Consider the following 15,844-nt stretch of genomic DNA (forward strand, 5'->3'; position numbering starts at 1 on the left):
GGGAGGGTCCGCAGCCTCCTCCCTGCACCCCCGGCCCTGCATGGCCGCAGCAGAGCTGCGGGCAGCCCCGGCCCTGCCTCCCGGGGTGCGGGCAGGGCCGCTGCAGGAGGAGCCGCGCCAGCTACGGGCAGGGAGATGAAGGATACAGCGCGTTTCCAACTAAATAAATCATCCCTCTTGGAAGAAGAGTGGACCAGAGCTATGCCGGGACAGCCCACAAAGCGCTGCTGGAGAAGCTGCCTCTCACGCAAAACGGTGCGTCTTCACGGGATGCAGTTTGCAAAGCAAGAGGTGAAAGTGACACCGGGAACAGGGGAAGGCAGGGGAGAAAAGCTGAGCATGTTTAAAATGCGAAGCCCCAAACCAGTGCAGTCACACCCCAGCTGACCTCTGGGGCTGGAGATGTAGGTCTCCATCTGCCAGAGCTCCAGGCAGCAACCAAAATGTCCATCTGCACCTTGAGGCTGGGGAGCTCCAGGGTAGTCATGAGGGGCAGGGACAAGCAGGGGACATCTCTGGCTTCCTGGAGCACAAATGCATTTACCCACAGCCCTGCCCAGCCACTTTCTCACCAGCAGTATAGGAAGTCAGGCATTCATCCACTTCTGGACATCCACCCCAACACTACAGGCTCTTTAGGGTCAACATGGTGACCAGAGAAGAAGGTCACCGCCCTGAAAATAGAGGGGTAGCCAGGCAGCTTGCACACCTTGTTCTCCTGCATCACTGCAATAGTCCTCATCCATCATCTCCAGTGATTCAAGTAGCACAGTGAAGCTTAGACTGGCACATTAAGGCAGTAGTGGAGCTTCCCACTCCTAGCTCCAATGGGGCAGGAACAGCCTCCCTCCAGCAGCCCGAGCCCACCCGTGGCCACAACAGCTTCCCAAGAAAGGACCCACAACAGGATCGGAGTGTTCAAGCTTTAAAACTTTATTCAAGCAGACAGCAGATAATCCAGAAACAAAGTTCAGCACCCCACAGCAGTCAGATGCCAGCACCAAGGAAGGCATCCCAACATCCCAGTAGTCACGACTGTGCTGCCAAGCCAGGAGACAGGCTTTGTCTCTCTCTGCTGGCTGCAAAGCGCATGATTAAGCCTGACATAAAGACACATGCAAACACTACAGTGAGGACTCCCAGACAGCAGCTCGTAAATGCCATCCAGAGAAGTGTCACCAGGAAACAGTAACATACACATGCCTCAGAGACAGCAGGGCAGTTAGGGAAGGGCAAGGAGAGAGAAGGAAGGAAATCCAGACCCCCAAGCTGGTAAGCACCGAGCTCCGTAACTAGGCTGGGGCTCATTCTTCCCTGTTCCTTGTGGAAGCCCAGGTCTCTGTTCCAGCAGAACAATGCTCTGTCCCTTAAGGACTACTGCTGGGGCTCAGGTCACTCACTTGGGGTTAGGTTTAAACAGCAGATGACATTGTTTGCAGAGCATAGGGTTGGAGACAGCACAGCTTAGCAGGTGTCACACAGCAGCAGTGTTCAGCTCCAGGTCAGGGAGCAGAGGTGCACTGTGAGAGAGGTGCCACTGATTTCCACCCCCTACCCCAAAATCCAGGAGGCAAGACTGGGGTTTCCAGTGAGACCTGGGGAACAAGAAGCTTTCCATGCACGCACCCCAGCCTCCCAACTAGCATGCACATGGTTCTAGAGCAGCAACCAGAGCCCTCCAGACAGCAGTCAGCCCCAAGCTTTACATTCCACTTTAATTTCCCAAGTTTTTGTAACTGATTTGAAGGAAGTTTACTAAATCACAGAGCACACAGTTTAACTAGCCTAGTTTCCACTAAACATTCAAGCACCAGTTCCGTGACTGGAGGCAGGAAGCCACTTCAAGACAGAACAGCTATTTGAAACAATTCAGCCTACAGAGGAGTCTAGGGAAGTACATAACAGACCGAAGTTTGTATTTGCATCACCACAGGAGAGTGAAAAAATAGGGCTGCAGGAAATTGATCCATGTTAGATACTAACCATCAAGCTTTGCAGATGACATTGCAGGATAAGCATAGAACAATTATGGGAAACACTGTCCCCGATAATTACGTACACCCATAGTGCAACATATGGAGGTCACTGCCTCCGATATAACACTGTGGTAGGCAAAAACTACCTTGTTCTTTACACATTATGGAAGACACTGCCTCCGATAATGTCAGTTAGGTTTCATGATACATTAGGTACTGGAAGTTTGCAGGAAGCTGCCATTTTAAAGTTGGGTCAATGCCTAATCTGAGGTACAAGAAGTTTTTTGTGTATTGCCATGGGTGGAGCCAGGGCTACACAACAAGCCCCTCCACCGGGGCCAGGAAGGAAGCTGTGCTCCCCATGCTGGCACACAGCATCCAGAAAGGGGGGGTAAAGAGGGAGTCCGAGGCCCACGGAGGGGCATGGACACCAGAGGGAAGCCAAATTTCTAGTATTTGAGTTTCCACCCAGGTTTTCAGCATTTCAAGGATTGCTTTGGAGCACAACCTGAAGACTTGCTAGCAGGTTTAAACCTTGAAGTTTCTTCCAGAGAGATGTTTTTGCCACAGAAAGCTTAATTGATAGTTTTCACAAACTTTTGAGGGGCCTGTTTAGATTATTTTAAATGCAAAGTTCCAGTATCATGTTTGATTGTAATAGCAGATGCTGCTTTATTCAAAAACGACAGTATAACTGTCATAATTATGGAAGGCACTGCTTCCGATAATTATCTTCTATAAAAAAACACACCATTTATAGTGAACGCTGTCACTGATAAATAAATAAACAAATAAATATCTCAGTGCCAAACAAGATCCGTCCTGCAAAATGGCATCAAACAGGGTTTGGCCAGCAAGAGACTTGATTTCAGAAAAGGCTCCAGAGCAGCAAGATCTGAAGTACCAGTCTAGAGCCATTTCTCAATGCCGCAGGACTTGCTGAAGTGCCAGTTAGGGATATCAAGGGGGCATTAGATAATCTTTGGGTCATTTTCCCTGGGTATTTAGACTTGTCTTGACAGAAGCAAGCCTCCAAGATGTCACTGGGACCCTGCTGTTGAGTAAAAGCAGGCCGGGCACTTCAGAGCTTGTTGATAATCCAGCACTTGTGGGCTATTACGAGGTTGTTTTACTTTTGAACTACAGGTTGGTCTCTGCAGCTCCCTGCCAGAGAAGGGATCCTCGTTACAGGTATCAAGAGGAATCAATTCCCTATTTTGTCACTAGGTTTAGGGGGCCAACAATGAAAACCCTAAATAGATGAAGTACCTCCCCACTCAAGGTACCGGTTCAGGAGTCACCTGAGCTGTTAGTTTTCAAGTACACTGGAGAGCAAGGCCCACAAGCAGCTGTACATGACCGGCCTGGACTGTGGTCAGATGGGAGCCTGGTCAGAGGAGATTTCACGGTAATCTTAGTACCTGCTTTAAAACAGTCTCCTGTGAATTTGTCAAGGTGAGATTTAAACTTTTTGTTCAACTTTGGTCAAAAAAGATTTGTTGCCAGAAAATCTACAGGAAAAAAAAAAAAAGCCATGTTAGGCAGTGGGATTCCCTAAACCTGTACCTTAACCAGATGTTTGCTGTGTCTAGAATTCGTTGTCTGTATCCCAAATGTCACCCACTAAAGCATTGGCAGCCCCTTTAATGGTCCAGGTTACCAGGGCCAGCTGCTCTTTCAGCATCTTCACATCCACACTGTCCTTGTTGTTTCTCAGCAGCTGCAGGTTCTCCAGCAGACTCTGCAGGGTGTGGGAGCCCTTGCCGAAGAAGATGTGGCGAAAGGGAGCATCTTTTGGTGACAGGAACGGGGAGAGGAAGTCATACTCCACCTGGAGTAGAGATGCAAAATCTAGGGTTATGCTCTCAACTCCCAAGTTTTTCTTTTGCTCCCCATCACAAGCTCCCAACCTCTGATCCCCACCCAGCCCTTTCTCCTGCAGCAACTCTGCAAGAGCCAGACCCTCTCCTGACAGCAAGTGCAGAAGTCACTCACACTGACGCTACGCAAGCAGAAGAGACACCAGTCTGCACAACACCTATGGCTCCTAAGGAAAAGGCCCATCCCAGCCAGCACTCTCTTCCTTTGTGAGGAAAGGAAAACCAGTTGCAGATACCCACCTTCATGATCCTGTCATTCAGGGCCCTGCGGACAATCCTGTTCTCCCTGTCACTGTTGGCGATGTCGTTTCTCAGCGCATCTGTAGCTCGCTGGAAGTCACCACGGGCAAAAAACAGCCAGTTCAAGGTCAGCCCCAGCCCCTGTGAGGGAGGAGCCGTTAGCAAACCTGATTTGCTTCTTTTGCTGCTCTTACCAAGAGAAAGCACTGGGTTGTGGTGGGGTTTTTTTGCCAGTTTAACCAAGTAGCAGAGCAAGTTCCTGGCAAGCTCTTCTGAGGTCACCGAGCTCGGTGACGTCTCTTCCCACCCACAGCCTTTCTGCAGGGGTGCAAATGAGATGCAAAACTGCACCGTGCTGTGCATGATAACCAGATGAGAAACCATCCACATCCACTTCCTCAAGAGCTCACCACAGCTGGATTAAGCTAAATCTGTCTGCCACTGCTACTCTGCAGAGCAGTGCAGGCAAGGAACATCTATTCAGGTCACATCTTGCTATACTCCCATACCCAAAGGAGGAAGATATCCACCCTGCTATATCCAAAGTGGCAGAACCTTATTAGCACATGGCCCCGTAACAGTCTGAAAGGATTCAGTGCACTCTGAGCTTTTCTTACCTTTGCATCCTTATCGTAGGGCAAAAACTTATCCTGGAACGCAAGCAATTCTTCACTGTATCTCTCAAAATCCAGGTAGAGCTCATGATCATGGGTCAGTCTGAGAGCAATTTGTCCAGCAACTTCCGCAGCAGCACGCATAAGATCATACAAATTGTTTATCCTCCTCAGGTTGCCTACAGTGTCCTGAGTAGTGCCCAAGAAGGGATATTCCTCATCTTTCTGCAAGAAAGAAGGCACTGAAGTTAGGCAGGAGTGCTTCTCTAGCTAGGGTTTTTCAACTCCTGCTACTATTTGCTTGCTAATTCCACCACATCCCATCTGCCTGTCCTGCTAAGTAGAGAGACTTGAGTGGCAAAACTTCAAAGCACAGGGGGAGGGAATGGAGCTCCTGCATCTCATCCCTCACACGTTTCCAGCAATCAGAAGGACAGTCTGCTCATTTGTTAGATCCGAAGACATACAGACCTTTTCCCCTTAAAAGTTCACTACAGAAGTGCAGGCAGGCGAACCCCAGCACCCAGTTTGGTATGTGCTGGCAGCACACTCCAACCCTTCTTGGCAGGGTAACTCCAGGTTTTTTGTGGATCAAGCCTGATACTAAGAAAACCCAAGCATTCATTAGCAGAGGAAGCTGTGATCAGAAAGGCTCCCAGCTGCCTGCCTGCAGTAACAGAATAGGCTTAAAAAAAATAATAATAAAAAAATGGCTGATGCCTTGTTTGCTCCTCCCCCAGAGAGACCCTGCATAGCCAATGAGCTTGGGAGAGTACCCTGCACTCTGCCAACCTGGAAAGCAGATATCCTTACAAGACTCTCCATGGAATGAGTACACCTGACAGGCAGAAAATACTTACATTGTAGAAACCAAAGGATACCACTGGGATTCCCGAGTACGCCAGGAAAGGGAAGGCAGCATTATCCAGACCAAGGGGAACACTGCAAAAGACAAGTAGTTACCAGCTGGTTTGGACATCCCAGGAGTAAAGCTTCAAGCCCTGAGTCAACTGGACTACCCTGTCTAGACAAGACCGGCTTTTGCCTAGGAGTTCTGGCAAAGTGCCCAGGGCTGCTCATCCATTTCTGGCCACTGGTCTTTGTCCAAGGCTGTTCTTGCCCTACAAATGATGTCTGGGTTGCCTACAGGAAAGGGGAAAGCTCAGGGTGGCAGAAGGTACAGCTAGAGTTGTACTGTTCACACTTGCCTAACATCATGGCAGCAGGTACAGCCCACCCCAGACAGCAGTATGCCACTCCAGCATGGAGAGCAGAAGCTGTTTAATTTGTTCCTTTATGGAGATTTGCTTTCCTGAACACCAGAATTACATGACTTACATTTTTTGTACCCAGTCGGAGCCAGCTTTGTCATACAGAGTTTCTGAATTCTTTGTTGGGTCTTTCACCTGCAGAGAGATGACAGTCAATGCACATGTTCCAACCTCTACTTGGGCTTCCAGGTCCGTCCTGGAGCTTGTATTCCTGTGCAATGCCAGAGTCAGGTGTACTCCCCTGATCTTTATCCACACAGGCATAGTTCATGCTGGACAGGCATTTGCCTCCCATTTAACTGTGGCATTTGCTGATTTTATATTCTACATACAAGAACTGCAATTCCCAGAGCCGAGCTGACTTCAGACAGGGCCCTCCACAGTATCTCAGTCCTTTCTCCTAAATGGGGCTTATACCTCAGAAGGTGCCAGCTGGGGAAAGTGACCTAGCAAAGCTCTGACTGCTTTCAGTTCCTCCTTAAGAATCAGTCACCTTGATTAGCCCAAGACTCTTCAACTCACCCCCTTCATAGTTCTCTCCAGCAATGTGTACAGCAACGGGCTAGCAGAAATCTTCACGTGGCTGGAGCCTGCAGAAAAGAAAAGGTGTTTGACATGCTGGCACAATTAACCACTACTGCTACAGCTGCTCAGCCCTGTGGCTGAGCAACAACTGATCTACAGCTTGCTGCCAAAGGCTCTTCAACAGACACAGGACAGTCTACTGGGACCTAGCAGAGCTGCCTCCTTCTGGCTCAGGCAGCAGCAATCTCCCAGCTCCAATGACAACAGGAGAATAAATGCAGTCATGCCAGTCTTCAGCCAAACGCCGAGCAGCAACCTCAGGCACAGAGCCTGTTGCTGCAGGCTAAAGGAAGTCTCTCAAGCTATTCTGGTCCCACTCAGTTTCAAGAAATGTAAGAGTAGCAGCTTACCTAGGACTGCAGCATCCAAGTTAATGTAAGTGAAGGCTTTGGAATGCAGCGTGGCAGAGTACCCCTGGAACAAAACAAGTATTTTAAGATAAGCAGTAGCAGTACAGCCCCAGGATGGTTAATCCATAGGAACAGGAAGTCACAATTACGCAGCCATCACGCAGAAGTCCAACAAACCAAGAAACCAACAGTACCTCCAGCCACTCTGTAGCACCCACAGCTCCGTACTCTCCCGCACTCCAGCTTGCAAAGATGATGCTGCGCCTCGGTTTGAAGCCATCTGCAAAGAGAGAGCCTGAGGTGTCTGCCCTTCCCCCATGGAAATGCAGATCAGCACTCAGCGCCTGGGTTGATTAATTGCCTGCACTCAGACAGAGTTGAAGCATTCTGCAGACAAACGTGCACAAGACTAGTGGCTACATGGACACTGCACCCTGCCCTGCCACACAGCAGAGCTGTGTAGGAAACTATGCTGCCTGTATTCCCCACCTTTTGGGTTTAACTGCCTGAGCCCAAAAAATTAACCCTGGAGACAAAAGCACTCACACTAAGTGCCACCATGCAGCCCTAACCACACCACCTGTCCAGCTAGGTCAGCATTTTCCACCTTCAGTGAAAAGCCCATGCTTTTGTACACAAATATTTACCATTTTTCACCATGTCTGAGATCACACGGGCAAGTTCCAACAATATGGCAGTTCCAACACCAGCCTTGGCTGCTCCTGGGCCCCAGGAGTCTCTCTGGGCTCCGATCACCACATACCGATCTATAAAGGAGACACCAAGACCTGAGCTGCAAGATTCAGGTTGCAAACGTCATTTATCAGAAAAGCAGTTTTGAGCTTCTGTACTAGGAACAGGGTATGCAGTCTGACCCCTGAATCTGGCACACTGCTTTCATTTAGTTTTGCTCTGGAAGCTCAGTTCAGCTTCTTCCTTGACCCTTAGGGAAGGGTCTTGGTTCTGCTGAGGAAGTGTCTGTCTGTCTGGAAGTAGCTGTCATGTTTTGGTGATCACAGAAGGGGAAGGGTTTCTCTCAAGACTGAACCACAAGGCAGCTGCTATTTACCTGGTTCTTCAAATCCCTTGATAGCACCAAAGATGTTCAGAATCTTCCTGTCCACCATAACATTGCTCACATTCAGTTTCACAGTCATCTTGCTTGTGCTGCTTGGCATCACCTTACATGCCATGACCCCTCCTCTCCACTCTGAAATGCAGGGCTCTCCATCACCCATTTTGCTGAGGGAAAAAGAGAGATCCTTTGAACTCACTGTCTAGTTCTGACCTCATTTAGGTATGCTGTGAAAAAAAAAAACAAACAGCCAAAACCAACAAGCTTGCAACTGCAGGTGCAGCCTTGTTTAGAGCCTGCTCAGGAAAATAGCTTGCAGTCCTGTCCCACAAATTAGGCAGGAAGAGGTAGGATGCAGAGGCCAAGAGGCTAGATTAGTCTTTAAGACACAATGCATGGACACAAGCAACATTTCTCCAGCCAGTTGCAGGAAGTGCTCCCTGCGATGCACAGCAGAGACCAGCAGAGAGCTCCCTGGGCTCACAGCACCTCAACTCCATCTTCAGCCCTGCAGGAGGGCACTGCAGGAGGGCCACTGCAGCCTAGCCTGCAAGGCAGGAGAAAGTTACCTGAACAGCCTGCCCACTGCTGCCCCAGAGATGGTCTGAACAACAATGCGAGGTAGTCCAGAAGATTCCACCGGTGGGAACTGGGTGTGGTTGAAAGAAGGGAAGCCTGGGGTGTAAGGATCTCCAGTTCCAAGGTGGGCCTGTGAAAAGCAAGAGTCCTCAAGTCTCAGAGGAGCCCAACAGTTTCCATCTACACAAAGGCATGAAGCACAGCAGAGACAGAGGCCTGCAGGACTGCTGCAGTCCACAGAGAGAAGGGTTCACCAGAGCAGCAAATAGGGGAGCCATTTATATACTCACATGTCCAAAGGGGACAAGTGTATCTGTGTCCTTGTATGGATCCAGGTACATCAGGGCACCAACTGCTTCTGCCTCTTGGGCATTTGCAACCTGAAGCAAAGAATAACATTAACTGAACATCTGCACTGCAAGGGGAGTTAAGGCAAGTACATGTAGTAGTACTGTAAAGGGCTGTGCTCCTCAGTGCCCAGCCCCACAACAGATTTTAACAGCTACCTGACAGCAACAGATACACAAGGAAGCTGAATACTAGCAGCTCTGTCCTACTCCAGGCTGAGTGTGTCTGACACCCTTTTAAACAGTTAGGACACTTCACAGTTAAGTGTCTCACACTGCAATTCTTTCAGTTCAGGCTTGCTCCTCAGAGAGGCTTTCAAGAAAGATGTTATTTAATTTTGTTTATGCTCCATCTGTTTTCCCAAGCTTAGGTTATTCTCAAGACAAGACAAGCAGCCACTGGAGGCTCACCTTCACATGCAAAATAGAAGCAGACTGGCCTACTCAGGCACCTGTTTAACCTACCTACAGCCCAGTTGCCTCTGATGTGCCACTGGTACAAACACTTGCAAGGCTAGACACCAGTTTGCTACATGGCAAGAGAACTGGAAAACCAGTGAGCACCCCTTGTGGAAGCACTTTCTTGTTTATGGTGCAAACAGACAGGTAGAGTCTTATGCCCCAGGCTGCCCAGGAGCAGGCACCTGAGGGGCAGCTCTGGGTCAGCCCTAATACAGGCTTGTGTACAGGACCTGGGTCCTTTGGGCTGCTTGGCTATTTGGTTTGACTTGCTACAGGGAAGGGAGGGAACACTGCAGCAACATGCACAGCAGCTGCCTGGGCATGCAGTGTCAGCACCTGCTGCTGCAGCACGAGGTGCTCTGGAGGCAAAGCTGTTGTGTTTCTAGCAGCCCTATTGCTGCATCTAGCAATACCAGACAACTCTGCTCCCTGGGGTCCCCAGGCTCCCTCCCTCTGCTTCCCAACTCCATCACTCCAGAGGCTTGGCTGTCCCAGCAAGACTGCCAGAGGCCAAGAAGAGTGCCACTGTGAATGGTTACCCGCTCTGCTCTGTCTTGGTGTCCAGACTTGTATATGGAGCTTTAGTGCAAACAAGCAAGACCAGACATGCAGGGACAAGACATTAATTCTAAAGACTTGAACTGATGCCCAGAGGTGTGTCTTGGGGAGGAGAAAGCATAGCTTCCAGCTGCCAAGTTTGGCCCAGCTTTGGGTACAGGCTGCTTACCTTCTCAGCAAGGGTTATTTTTCCAGCTCTGAAGATGGTTATAGTACCATTCAGTGAAATACCCTGCATCTGCAGCTTCTGAAAATCAGCTTTCTCTCCGTAGTTCACATAGACTGGTTTGCCCTGGAACAGAAACACTGGTTATACATGCAGCAGTCCCACATCAGTAGGATACCTCGAACAGCCTATGGAGTCACAGTAATGGTGACTCCCTTCAAGCTCAGCAGTATCAACTCTGATCACATGCAACATGCCTTCTGGAGCAGCACTTCTGTCAAGGTTCCTGTCAGGATCCCAGCAGAGAAGTTTATAAACAGTTACTTCTGCATATTGTTGCAGTAGTAACACTATGTGGGCCTAATCCTCTCCCCACCACCTCCCCAGCTCTCTAGCCAGGGAGGACTTTATACACTGCTCATCTTGAAGGGGCACATTTTGGGCACTGCACATTTCCAGAATCTTCATGGAGTCACTTACAGCAACTGAGTCAGTCTTGCTGTATGCTACATATGCACTGGGACGCTCCAGAATCTCCTCTTCTTCATCAACTCCCAGAATAGACACCTCATTGTTGCTACTGTTAAATGCAAAGAGAGTGTTATGTTCTTTCATACATAAACTCCACATTGAATTGGCTCTCATATTTCAGTCTTCATGCTGGCAATTCTGATCACACCAATGCAGAGCCTGAAATAGGCAGATTCATCCCAGTACTACTGTGCAAGAACTCAGGGGTTGTTCACAGACATTAACAAAGGTTAATTTCTAAGGCAAGCAGCAGAAATAATCTATGCTTTCAAGACTCTTAATCCCCTCCTAAGAGGAGCTAAGCAAATTAATTTCCCCCCCAACACGAAGGGGCAAGTAAGACACGATGGTACAAGCTGTCAGCCAACACAATGCTTGTTGATACCCTCCTGGAGCTACTACAGGAGCCACTGCCAGGTCTGCAACAACTGTCTGGGTGACAAGACAGAGTCACCCATGCTAGCAGTTTTAGACACAGGGAATCTGCCCCTCAGTTGAGTTTTTAGCCAGGTTTGTTTTCTCTCTACTTCTTGGAGAGGGGTATCTGGCTCACAATTTTAGCACTGCTTTCAACAGAAGCCATGTGTTTGCTCAAGATCACAGGTAACCACGCTGTAAGGAAAGAGATTTGCATCTCTTCATTAACATACCTGCCTTTGACCTGCAGCTTAATGTAGTGCTCATCGTTCCACACTTCATCCAAGAGGAAGCTGGTAAACTGGTCATGAATGTAGCTGGCAACGTTCTCATCTTCACTCAGGCCAGCTTCAAAGGAGTCCTTATTTGCCCTTCGCCTGTAAGTAATAGATGTATAGCTTAGGCTACAGAACCAGGTTGCACTGCAGTGCTCCAGCCTGCAAACCCAAGCTGGATGGGCTGTTTAAGCCCAAGTTTAATCACGTGCCGCCCCAAGACATCTTTAAGGCCCTTGTTGTCCAAAGGAGTTTGAGTTCTGCTCACAGGCTGTGCTTCTCTCATAGCTGTAGCTAGGCTTTCTGCAATTGTTACCTTAAGCTGTCCTCAAGACGTGTAGCTGACAGCTTTTTTGACAGCAGGTTTCTGAGTTCAGGCCAGTAGAGGACAGGTGGTCCAGGAATCACTTCTGCCTCAGCTTCATCATCATCCGCTAAGTAAGATTTAGTAGGGGTCATCTCACACTTGCCACTTCCATCCATACACCTGCCAGCCTTCTGCATTCGTCCACGATAACTCAAGTAGCCGATCAAAAACCCTACAAATAGAACAGGTATTTCTATGGGCTGCAGAAAGATGACTAAACCAGCCTCCACACCATGCAAGTGCATTCAAAGCAGCTTCAAGGTTAAGATGCCTCTCTGCTCTCACACCATTTTTGACAAGCTGGCATACCTAAGGACAGGGAGGAATACGCAGCCTGACATTTTGCCTGAGCTGGCATGTTTTAAGGCACAGGACTGTAAATTTGATCTTGTGCTTGGCAACGTCCCTCCAGTGCCATTTTGGAAACAGAATGTTTGTTTTATGTCAGTGGCAATGTCAAAATCCTTGAGAGACAAGCACCAGACGCTTTACTGATATGTTGACCCACATCTCTAGAGAAGTGTTAAGAGTTAATAACGGGAAAAGCAGTACACTTGCCACAAAGACCAGTTTTCCCTTTAGCCAAGTTACAATTCTGCTGTCAAATTTCACACTTCTTTGTGCCAATTCTGCACCATAAGTCTGAACTAGACAAGTCAGCAAGACACTGCAGCCTGGATTCAGGATCTTTAATTATCTCCTGAAACAATAGAGATTAAAATGTTAACAGCCTCAGATATGCTCAATACCAGTCATGCAGTTTCCTCCCACTCTTCCTTACCAATCAAAAGGAGGAGGACAGCTGCGATGATTGGGAAGCAGATGTTCCTGCCACTCCTCCGTGAAGGAGGAATTCTGGCATGCAGGTGGTCTGGCCTCCCAGTTTCCCCTCCTTCCTCATCATCAGCAGACAGCTTCATCTCCAGGTGGCTGTTGTCTCCATCTGTTTGCCGGGCAACACTGAAGCGTGTGTATGACGAGGGTTCACCACCACACTGTGATGAAAGACAGTCATGTGATGGAAGAGTTTGATACACCAGCCTGCAGTCCTTGCTTGAACCTATCTTCCAAACCTAACACAGCTTTTTCAGCTGAAATCACTCCAGCGCAGCCTGAGTCTTTGACTGTCAATGAGTCAGGCTGGCTGCTTTGAACAGACTTGGACCCACTCAGGATCTCCAGGGTCTATTTAACATCTGTTTGCCCTGCACAAGTTCAGAGCCACACCGGTCAGAGTCTAGCTTGGAGTCTGTTACAGATATGACACAGCCAATGACAGCTGCATTTCCCAAGTGACCCCACAGCAAAGGCTGATAGAAGCAGAAACTCTCAGCCTTAAATCAGGAGCACACTGATCTGACCTGAATATGTGCAATTCCCACAGAAGGGAGCTTTGATCAGGGCAGAGGAAAGGGAAGGCAACTCCTCCACAGTTGTACCTTTGAGCCACACATCGACTTTGATACTCTCAGCCAGTATCTGCATAATCTTGTCTTTAACTGCCCCAGGCTACTCCTACGTTACACTGTTGATAAGTATTATAAAGCAGGGAGGCTGAAGGGAGATGACCCATGGGAATCCCGCTACCTCAGCTAACATAAAAGCTGAGGACACACCTCCTACATCCACCAGCAAATGGAATCATTTGACAGGTGTTTATCAGTTCCCAACCACAGCAGCTTCCAGCCTGGAGCTCACTCTTCTAAGCAGCAGACAGTGCACAATCCAGTCACCTGCAGAACAACAGCCTGCGTGCAAGGCAGTGCTCACTGACAGCCAGTTAAACTCAATTCCAGGCATAGCCAGGCACTGAGCAGAACCACTCAGCTTCCATTAGAGCAGCTGAACTTGCCTGCAGCCACAGTTGTCCTGGGGACAGGCAGGAAGGAGACTGACTAAAAGGCCAGAGGAAGAGACAGTGCTGCAGTCAGTCTCCACTGTACTGAAGAAGAGGCTGGTGGAAAGAGCTCAAGCCCTGTGACAATCTCAGGAGCTCATCCAAAATTCTTGGCTTATTCTCAAACTACATGTCAGTGGCAGGAGATGAAGAGGCCAGATATCACCTTGCTTAGTCAAAACTAAACTGACATAATTTCAGACCTGCAGTTCCATTCTGGTCCACGGCACCCTCAAATGAAAGTGGCTGGCTGCTTTCATTTCAAAACGTGCAACCCCACAGCCTATCCTAGCAGTCTCCCTGCTCAGCTGCTTGATAGCTTGGCTTCCCTCATTCCTTGTAGAGGACACACCTCCACCCCATAAATCCTCCATGCTTGTTCAACAACCAAACCATCACATTTACAGTCCTACCCTGGGGTCATTTCACAGTCCAAGCTCTCTTGGTCCGACAGGCTTGGCTGAGAGCTACCTCCTCCTGCAGATTTCTTTCAAAGGACAGGTCACATTCAAAGGCTGGACTTGTGGTTGAATTCCCACCCAAAAAGTAACATAATAGAACACATGTTGATTGTCCTGATAGGCATTTAATCAGCTTCCTCAGCAGTACCTCCTCCTGTAACGTTGTTCAAGACTCAACCCCCTTCCTTATCAGCTTCCTGAGAGACCCAAGACACTGTAGCAGTTAACTGTAACTCCACCAGAACCAAGCCTCTTAAGCAACGTTCTTATCAAGGCCAGCTAGCTGCAGTGACACTTGGCTCACAGCCCACACCAGAGCACCTAACACTGCCTTGGGTTTCTCAGGTTCCCCAATACAGACGTGGACGTTGTTGAACCTTTATGCTGCAGCACCAACAGCCCACCAAGAGCCAAATGACACAGGGAGACTGTCTTACCAAGGTAGAAATCACCGCTCTGGCATGGTCCATCGCCATCTGGAGGAGTGCCCACCAACCAGACCACAGCCCTAGAAGTTCAAGAAACAAGTCAAGTCAGGCTGTTTCCCTGCTGCTACCCAAGACACCCAAGGTCAGTCAGTGCCACTAGTGCAATGCTTGCCCATGGACTTCAGGTGCGTGGTTCTACACAAGTCATAATGTTGGTGAAACTACACCCACCTTGAATGGAACCCCACAAACTCACATACTTCCACTGCAAATATGAATTCTAAGGAACAAACTGACTTGATTGAACTCCAGGGAAGGGGGTGGTACACGGGGAGAGGAGCAAGGGGAATAGTCACAGACAGCTAATGTCAGCCAAGGGTCTTATTAATGGTAAGTCTACCTCCATTCAGGGAGTGCTGGGAAGAGGCACTTGCTCAACTATGTCAACGAATACTGCATTATCTAAGGTTCCTGGGGTCTGTCTCAATGACAGGATGGAGACAGAGAGTCTGATTGGTAGCCAGCAATGGCACAATGCCATAAGGCAAAGAGCACAAACTCCTACCCTGCCAAAACACTTCCAATTGCAAGGTCCCTTCTAAATGGCAATATTCTTTACCACTTTAGGAAAGCAATTTCACTTTTAACAGTCTGCCAGAACAGCCAAGTGCAACTCTCCAAAACCATTTCAGTAACTTCTGTAAGTTTGCATTTCTCTTGACAGAAAACCAAAAAGTAAATTGTAATGGATTTCCTTCAGCATTTGTTCCTGAAAAGATGCTTGAAAAAGCTTTGCAGGTTAGTGACTAGACAGCTTTGGTTGGGACAGCTGTTTAGGCTGGGAGCGTGCAACTTGAGTATGCACTGCTAGGAAGTGGGTTTGAACTAGTCTTCAGGTGTACCTGGATAAGCTTTGCACCTGGGAGAGCTGCAATATAAGCAGGTTTTATTTGGAGATCAAAGGTTAATAGTGGCCATGCGCTCCTTCCACCTTTTGTTTAGAGCTAGAATTCACGGGGATAAACTGCTAGCAGCTCGGAGAAGCCTTTTCCAAGCAACAACCTGAGGCTCAGGCCGCCACCTGGCAGGCAGGGCACAACAGGGCTCGCATACGAAGGCCCCGTGAAAGCCAGAGCAGCGAACCCAGGGCAGAAGTCAGGGGAGCACAAAGGGCCTGCAGGGATGGCACCTGGCAGGGCTGTTTCCAGGATGCTCCCCAGCTTCCCGGGAATGCAGGGACCCCCCAAAACCCACCACCCGAAACCCCTCATGGCCCGAACCCCTGTGCCAGCCCGGGGGGAGTAGCCCGGGCTCCCAACCCCGCCAAGCAGCCCAGAAAGCGGCCAACAACTCCCAACCCCTCAC

General features: G+C 49.0%; 1 protein-coding gene across 1 annotated transcript; it reads right to left on the minus strand.

Annotated features, from left to right (window-relative positions):
- Positions 1-3,564: 3,564 nt before the first annotated feature.
- Positions 3,565-14,521, minus strand: TFRC (transferrin receptor). The gene is made up of 18 exons (XM_009999794.1): positions 14,489-14,521; positions 12,475-12,688; positions 11,643-11,865; positions 11,285-11,428; positions 10,584-10,683; positions 10,107-10,229; positions 8,861-8,950; positions 8,561-8,700; positions 7,986-8,158; positions 7,564-7,683; positions 7,111-7,196; positions 6,917-6,980; positions 6,504-6,571; positions 6,049-6,116; positions 5,571-5,652; positions 4,714-4,935; positions 4,097-4,237; positions 3,565-3,807 (listed from the first exon to the last, which is right to left on the minus strand). The coding sequence occupies exons 1-18, from the start codon at positions 14,519-14,521 to the stop codon at positions 3,565-3,567; spliced, it is 2,334 nt and encodes a 777-aa protein (XP_009998096.1).
- Positions 14,522-15,844: the final 1,323 nt, after the last annotated feature.

Source organism: Chaetura pelagica, unplaced genomic scaffold, assembly GCF_000747805.2.
Source record: "Chaetura pelagica isolate M959 unplaced genomic scaffold, ChaPel_1.0 scaffold20, whole genome shotgun sequence".
Classification (NCBI taxonomy): Eukaryota; Metazoa; Chordata; class Aves; order Apodiformes; family Apodidae; genus Chaetura; species Chaetura pelagica.